The 8,451-nt window shown below is 36.9% G+C and overlaps 1 protein-coding gene across 1 annotated transcript; it reads right to left on the reverse strand.

Annotated features, from left to right (window-relative positions):
* Nucleotides 1-3,028: 3,028 nt before the first annotated feature.
* Nucleotides 3,029-8,187, reverse strand: LOC121266016. The gene is made up of 5 exons (XM_041169703.1): nucleotides 7,621-8,187; nucleotides 6,778-6,835; nucleotides 6,579-6,696; nucleotides 6,363-6,480; nucleotides 3,029-3,100 (listed from the first exon to the last, which is right to left on the reverse strand). Exons 1-5 carry the CDS (start codon nucleotides 7,690-7,692, stop codon nucleotides 3,047-3,049), a joined length of 420 nt encoding a protein of 139 aa, XP_041025637.1. The 5' UTR covers nucleotides 7,693-8,187; the 3' UTR covers nucleotides 3,029-3,046.
* Nucleotides 8,188-8,451: the final 264 nt, after the last annotated feature.

Here is an 8,451-nt window from a genome sequence, read left to right on the forward strand (position 1 = left end):
GGGCCACTCGGACACTGAGAGGAAGGGGACTGGGTGGCAGGAATTTCTCTCTAAATTACCATATTACCCCCGTAAAAGGTTTCGATTATTTATTTATTTGTTATAAAGGGGTAGGGTTTTAGAACATATGTTTTTCCTTTGAAAAATAGGATCATATGTCATTAAGAGATCAGATTCTTGTTAAAAAAGTTTAGAATTTAGATACTATTTGTGAATAAAGATTTTTTCTTGAATAATTTCTCATAATCCAAACAACTTAATATACAAAATAATTTAAAATCATCTTTACGTTTCACAAAGTATCAAAAATTAAGACAATTCGAGCAATTTGTCAAATTATAATAACATAGTTTTAGATTTTCTCGGATCTAAATACATTTTCAGTACGCCTCTACAAAATCCCGATACTGAATATGTTACATACCTACATTATTGATTATACTCTCTATTCATGATACTGGAGAAATTAAAGGTTTTGTTATTAAGTGATTTGAATTTTTCCTTCATTCATCTCTCCAGAGGCTTTTTTTCTCTCTACCAAAGTAACTAAAAATCCCATCCTTTCAGCCTAGACGGGGGTGGAGTTTCGGCTCCTCCCTCCCTCCTCTTCACCTACCAATGCCAAAATTGTCCATAGCATTTTTTTTTTTTTAAGTTTTTTCTATAGTTTTCCTTCCGTAGCACCAAGATGCGCCGATCTAATGACTACTGGCCTCGTACGACCACCACGCACCCCACCAACAGACTCTCTTGCCACTGTCATGCGTGGCACCACTGGGATTAGTGGCTTTGAATCTTTTAGATCCGACTATTACCTTCTTTCCAAGAGTGACGCGTGAACCACATGCACCTCCACATCCAATGACTGTCCTATACCGACGTATCAACTCATCTTCCGGTTGTTACTTCCTTATGTTTCCATTTTTCCTAACCAAAGATTAAGATAAAGTGATCGTGAAAGTCTCATTCATTTAGTTTAGACCAACAAAATGTAGCACACAACATTCTACTACGACTTTTGGTCGTAATTTAAAGTTTGTTTATTAGACTATGCAAAAATCGCTTCAAGTGACTTCTCCTTAATGAAAAATGGGTGAGAGCCTTTTTTACTCCAGATTCGTCTTTTTTATTTCTCCCATATTGCATTTTATTATTTTGAGATGATTGTTGGGGACTCCCACCCTATTGAATTTAGTATCTTATAACCACTTAATTTATCTAAGAAATGTTTGCTTAGGAAAAAAAAAAAAAAAACCATTGATTTGAATTGTTTCATGACACAACCTGATTGACTTAATCTTTAGCAATGAAATCCATTTGATTTGACATTAAAAAGGGGAGCAGTTACAGGCCAATCGGGTGAGGTTTTTAGTTTTACACCCACTAATAAAAATTTGATATGTAGGAGGCTCACTAAGTTGAACAATAAGAATATATATAGAGTATTTCATTCATTATGCCATCTTCCTCAAAAATAACCCGATTTTCTGTAGCCTCTCCCCAAAAAAACAAAAACCCCATCTCCCCCCACCCCTCCCTCGTCATTCATTGTCCCCCTTCTCAAAGTTGCTTGTCGTCACTCGTCATCCCACACAATTTTAAGTAATGAAAATATTGCATGGTTATAATAATTTTAGGGCTAGGCTGGCTGTATTTGTTGCTCTGTAATGGCAAGGGCTGGGCCTGTAGTTGATGCCAATGTGGGTATATTTACTCTATATTTGCAACTGTGGATGTATTTGCTTTGTATTTACAGAAACGATGTTCAGAAAAAAAAATAGAGAAATTAATCATATTTACGTTTATATCTAATAGTTTTACTAAACTTTCATTTTTTGCGGCTGTATTGTTCAACATCTTAATATCTTCTTTTAATCATATTATTTACAAAATCCTGAAGAATTCCAAGTGTTCAAAGATGCCCCTTATCCTTCCAACATGTTCACCCAGACAAAATATTTGTAGTATCAAATATATGGTTCGAGCCCATGAACATTTTTTGCAGCTGTGTTGTTCAACATCTCAACATTTTTTGCAGCTGTATTTTTCAGGGTTGAGAAGAAAGAGATTTGTAGGGGAGAAGATGATCAGTTGAGAAGAGGGCTTCCACTTGACTCATAATTCTCATTAGATTATTAGATGTCTTAATTTCATTGGTGGGGTATAAAACAAACGAAGTCACCCATCTGATTTGAAGCTTTTCTCATTATAAAAAAATTATAAAAATTATAAAAAGATAAGTTTGGATAAAGAGTTCAAATGAGATAAAATGTTTTATTAAAAGTTAAATAAAATATTATTAAATATTATTTTTATTTTAAAATTTAAAAATATTAAATTTTATATTATATTTCTGTATGAAAATTTTAAAAAATTATAAGGATGCAATAGTCTTTTCGTTTAGATCCCAGAACGAACTGTTAAAAAAAAAAAAAAAACAAAAATTATCATCTTTTAAAATTGTGTTTCCTGGCTTTATCATTTTTGATAGGGAAAGGAGGAGAAGACGCCACGCTAAGACTGAAAAATTGAAAAGGAAACCGTTCTGCTTTGGTAGACATCCGACTGTTTCATCCGGTCTTTGTAATGTCACCTTTTGCTTTTTTGTCCCGCAAGCTCTCTCTCTCTCTCTCTCTCCGTTTGACAAAAACTCGGTCGGTATCTCCTAATTCAGCCCCCCAAACTCCACCGACGTCGTAAAATGTGGTGAATAGTCAGGCAGTAAGAGTAATAAAAAGTAAAAAAGAAATAAAAACTAGGCTTAATCCCCCCAGAACGGGGAAAAAGAGAAGAAAGAAAAATATTTCTGCTTCAATGTCATCAATATCACAAAGAAGCAATGAGGCAGCGTTCTCCTCATTCAACAAGCACGTGGAGACTCAAAACTTTTGATTGCTTTTCCTTTACAATTCTCGATCAAATCAAATTCAATGCACATTTCTTGACTGCCCAGAGCTTTTTGCTAATGCCACATGCAATCTCACCCTTTTTTTTTTTTTTTTTTTAGAGCAACTAGAACTGCTAACTGGACACAAGATTGATCCTGTCATCGTTGGACTTGGCATGCACCGGGTCGATATTCTCCGATTCCAAGCAGGTCCTGCAAATGTGTGGATTCTAATCTTCATGCAATAATATTCTATAATACTGACAATGAGATCATTTAACATTGTTTGAATGAGTACATCCATCCATGACCCATTATGTAACAGTAACACCTGAATTTCACATTGGGAAATATGAATAACCCAGATGGAGTGGGTGGTTAGTTATAAAGGTAGTTATGTGTGCTAAGTCCTATATTACTTAATAGGTGAAATGGAACTTTATAAGTGATTCTAAGGAAGCTTCAAATTGTACAGAGCGTGCCAGCCACTAGCGTGCTATGAAAAAAACAAAACACAACAAAAGAACAAAAGAAAACAATGTCAATTGTATGCAAGATATTTTGATATTGTTGCAAATAACTTTCCAGCAAGCAGCAGTGCATGAATAATTCAAATCATGTTTGCAAATTGACAACTGATATCACCATAAGAATAGGACTTGGAAATTAAAAAGCGCATCTGGAAGATGGTGAAGCTCCATTTTCAGCTTGTTGGTTGGCTAAGGAGAAGATGGCGAAGCTCAAGGCAGTGTTTTCATTTCCATTTTTCTTCCTTGATGAGTGGTCCTAGGGGAGGAGGGAGGGGGAATTCAAACCAGCAAGCTCAGCTTGCTGGCCAAGTGTACACCTTGGGTCAAAGCACAATGAATTAGTTGATGAGGTCAGTGAGACGGCCTTGTTCTGTTCTTTCAAACAGCGAAGTATTCGAGCCAATTACCTTTCAGCCACTGAAGTTTTGAGGCATGGAAACATCTAACGCAATATTGCATCACTTCTCAACTAATAATCTTAAATCATCATCTTTCTGTCTAAAAATCCATCCCAAATCATTGTATTAGTGCCATCCATAATCTTTGCAACAAAGCTCTAACTTATCTTCACCCATATCGCAATTTTTTAACATAAAGTTTACACTTGACAGAAAGCAAGCTTTAAGAAACAATGAGAAAGTTTCTACAGAAGAACCCATCAAGTCACATACTTCTACGTCTAGGATACTCTTCTCAAGGGAAGAAAATTACTAATTCTGTCTACTTGACTAGACATTGACCAATGGTAAAGTCAATGGTCTTTGGACCAAATGGGATCTCCTCCTCCCTCCCATAACCAGGGGGCAAAGGGTGAAGTCCCAAATAAACAAGGGGCGAAGGGTCTTTGTCAATCAAAAAACGACGTGATCAATGACAATCAGCTTAATAAGTTTTAAACATCAATTCAGGGACGATGTAAGTAGGTTTGTGCAAAACTCCAAACTCCAACTCTACTTGAACCTCCATTCTAACTTTTGTTTCGAGAGGAGCTGGAATTTTAGAAGCTCTGCTTAAAATAAGTGGGTGACAGAGTTCAGAATCCATCAAGACTCGGAAAAAAATTTGAAGGCTGAACCCCAACTCCAATTTATTTGAAAACAATTTATTACATGTGTCTGTGTATTAATAACGCTGCTTCAGTGAACAAAATTTGAAATGGTGTAGTGACTAGCATGCTTTAGAAGAATTTCTATGAGGTTGTATGTTAGTACCATTTGTCGCCCAATACATAGTCACACTTTTGTATTTACTTATCATCCAAAACAGCACTGTTTTGGCTTTTCTTTTTTTAACATCCAATACGGTGCTCTTTTGGATACCCTAAACATATTACTCTCTCTCTCTCTCTCTCTCTCTCTCTCTCTCTATACTTTTGGTTTCATGTTGAATGCCAAAAGCTGCCACTTGAGGAGCATTGATTTTGATTAGAGATGACAATATGTGACACGACACGTTAACTTAACACAAACATGACACGATAATAGCGGGTTTGGGTTTAATCTTAACGGGATTGGGTCAAAACGGGTTGATCCGTTAAGACACGATTGCTTAATGGGTTGATAAAGGGTCAACTAACCCGTTGAGAAAGTTAAAGTTACAATTATACCCTTATACTTAAAAGTAAAATTGTTGAGATTTTAATTTCGATATTTTTATTGTTTGGATTGTAATTTTGGACTTGTAGTTAGTTTTATATTTTTTTATAGATATTATTTTAACATTTATATAAAATTAAGCTAAACTTAATAAGGTCAAACGGGTTAATTTCAGGTCTATTCAACCCATTTACATAAAAAGGTTGAAACGGAACGGATCGGGCCAGGCCGGGTTAACCTATTTTGTAGTATTCACTAACGGGTCAAAACGGGTAGTGTCGTGTCAACCTGTTATGTTAATGGGTCATGTTAGGGTTTGAAATTTTGACGTAATAAGCTTAACATGTCGTGTTCGGGTTGACCCATATAGTATAATATACATGCCTTGACACAATACGAACACGACCCGTTAACACGATTTGACACCTCTAATTTTGATGCCAAATACTAAATGCCGCCACATGAGGGCATTGGTTTCACGTCGAGAATAACTGCAGAATCCACAGCTTCCGCTCGTGATCCCCTTCTCATGGTGTTTATCAGCAAGTTCTCTCCTCCTCCTTCGTAAGACCCAAGACTTCTTTTTATTTTTGTTTTAACAAATCTAATTTGTAGGTTTTACTTGTTCTTGTGTCTTGAAATTCTGTGAGTTTTTACTTTCTACTTGTCCATGGAATTGAAGCATGCTAAATTTGTGGCTTTAATTTTGTGTGATCAGTGCTTTGTGCTTGTGAATTCTGCTTTGCATGCTTGATTTTTACTCATTTAGGGTTTTGGGTTTGATTATGTGCAAGTACGCAAATTTTCTTATTTGGATCAACTCTAAAGAGTGGCTCCAACTCCACTCTGATTCCAAGCATGCAGCGCATAGTCGAAATTTGTTATGATTCAGAGTCAGAGTCTAGAAACGACTCCGAATCACAATGGAGAAGAAGCTCAGAGTCTTGGTTCTTTGGAGTAAGATCCCACTCCTAAATGTAAGTTACTAACCCGTACAACTCAGTCCATCTCACCTAGATAATCTATCAGGATTCACAAAAAGAGAAGAAATAACATCTAAGGTGAAATTTAACAATATCATATGACTCAAAAGTGAGCTAAGCTGGCCAAGTCTAGTGCATGATTATGACATTAGGCTAAGCTCAACTTGATCAAAGCTGCTTTTTGTATGTAAATTATTACACATAACAATGTGGTTGACAGACAAAAGGTGAAACCGGACCCTTGCTTCACCACCTAAGGCCACCAACACAACTTGACAGTGTATAGTTGTCATTTGGGAAAAAAAAACTAGTTGTTGAATAGAAAACACAATTAGTCAGAAGCCAACGGGTAGAAGGAAATATGTACCTGGCATGCTTTATTTTTGGCTCTGGTCTCTGCTGTACTTGGTATATCATGATTTGGTTTTAAGAATCTCTTCTCACGCCGCTCACATGAGCCCCATCCATCTGAGAACCTACCACCTCTAGGGAAAAAAGAACAGAAAAATAGTAATTACAGCATAAAATATATCAGATATAGTAGAGAAGATATTGCTTTATCCTTAAAAGCTAGAGAACATACTGCATGTATGCCCGAACCACAAATTCAGCACGCTGAACATTACGGTTCTCATCAAATTCAATTGTCTTATCTTTGATTTCAAAAGAGAGATTGAAGTAGAATGATATCTTCCTCCAGCCTGCTTAATAAAGATGCCCCATGTTACATCGATTGCTCTCATATTTAATCAGCAAGAAAGGAGAAACCCATAATCTTTTACCTGATTTTTTTATGAAAGGATTCCCAGAAATCATTGTGTAATCAGTTTTCTCCAAAATCTGTCCATGGAATGACAAATTGTCAAAGAAAGCACTTGACTACATCAATGTGCCGGGATTCCATTGGAATATTTTACGTGTGGCATGCGATTTTTGAGAGTGCGTAGCAATTGTCACTGCATTGTGCATGTGCAGATACATTGATTTCATTCCTAACAAATAACTATCAAAACTCGGAACCTCAAACTTTAGAAGCTGCAGAACACGTCTGAAAAGGCAGAAAAGTACTTATCAAAAGAAAAGGCAGAAAAGTGATAAGTTAGCAGAAAATGGGAGGTTTGGATAGTGAGTTGAAATGAGATGAAAATTAAATAAAATATTGTTAGAATATTATTTTTGTTTTAGAATTTGAAAAGGTTGAATTGTTTATTATATTTTGTATAAAAGTTTGTGAAAGTTGTAATGTTAGATAAGATGAGATGAGTGAGATGAGTTTTGAATCCAAACCTCTAAGTTTGCTCAACTTTCAAAAGTTTCCTTGCCAGAACCGAAGAATAAAAAATGTACCATTTTACACAGATATCACACATTTATAAAGATCGCGATGAGCGAAGGACCGTTGCAGAGCACCAATCGATCATTTTATTAGATTCATTACTCTGTTATAATATACAACACTTCAAAAATTAAATAAACACCCGATTTCTCATAATTAACATCAGCAATTCAGCATAACAAAAAATTATTTGCACATGTAACATTAATTGGTATGCAAGGAATACCAGTTCGAAAACAATCCATTGAAAAAAAAAAAAAACGAATGCATTAAATTTTAAACTAATTACCGCCATAGCTGCATTCTGATACTCCTTAAACAGCGAAACCGAAGGGAACCTCCCAGACAAGCTATGCCTCATATTTAGGTCCTCGCTCCACCCACACCTCCCCGGCGAGCCCTCCGAACGAGCACTAATCTCCTTCACGCCGAACCTTTCGATATCCGGAGACAAATGCGCTTCGGGAGACGAATACGCCGGCGTAGTGGGCGTGCGCTGCACGTTCCTGACCACGAGGAGGGGACTACTCTCGCTCACTACCGAAGCGCAAGTCCTCGCCACCTTGCGAGGTGGGCGATAAATCCATGGTTCCTGCACCACCTCGCCTTCGGCAGAAATCCTAGGGTCGGAATCTGCAAAGTTAGGGGTCCTAGGGTTTCTAGTAAACTTTGTCGGCGGCGCGGGGTTAGAGATTGGTGATACTGGCTAGAAATTGGGATATTTGATTGCGAGAGGCTTGCGAGATTTGGAGGATGAGTGAGAGGCTGCGGCGGTGTCGATTACGGCCCACAAAGCTGCGTCGTCGAGGTCCTTGTCGTCGGCGACAGAGTAAGGGATTGGAGAAGCCATTTTTTAGATTTATAAAAAGCTTGTCGTGATATTGATGCTTGAATGGTAAAGGATCTGGTCACCGGGCACGGCATGTCATATCCCGCTTGAAGTGTTTTCGAATTCACATTGTAAAGCAGTAGGACTGCTGGAGGCAAGGAAACGGCGTCGTAAAGCATTGGTTTATGGCATACTCATACATGATATAATATGACTGAAGAAAATTCTATATACCCATCTTATTAAGTAAAATGTGACATATTTATCACTATTAAATAATTATTTATTACA

Source organism: Juglans microcarpa x Juglans regia, chromosome 5D, assembly GCF_004785595.1.
Source record: "Juglans microcarpa x Juglans regia isolate MS1-56 chromosome 5D, Jm3101_v1.0, whole genome shotgun sequence".
NCBI lineage: Eukaryota > Viridiplantae > Streptophyta > Magnoliopsida > Fagales > Juglandaceae > Juglans > Juglans microcarpa x Juglans regia.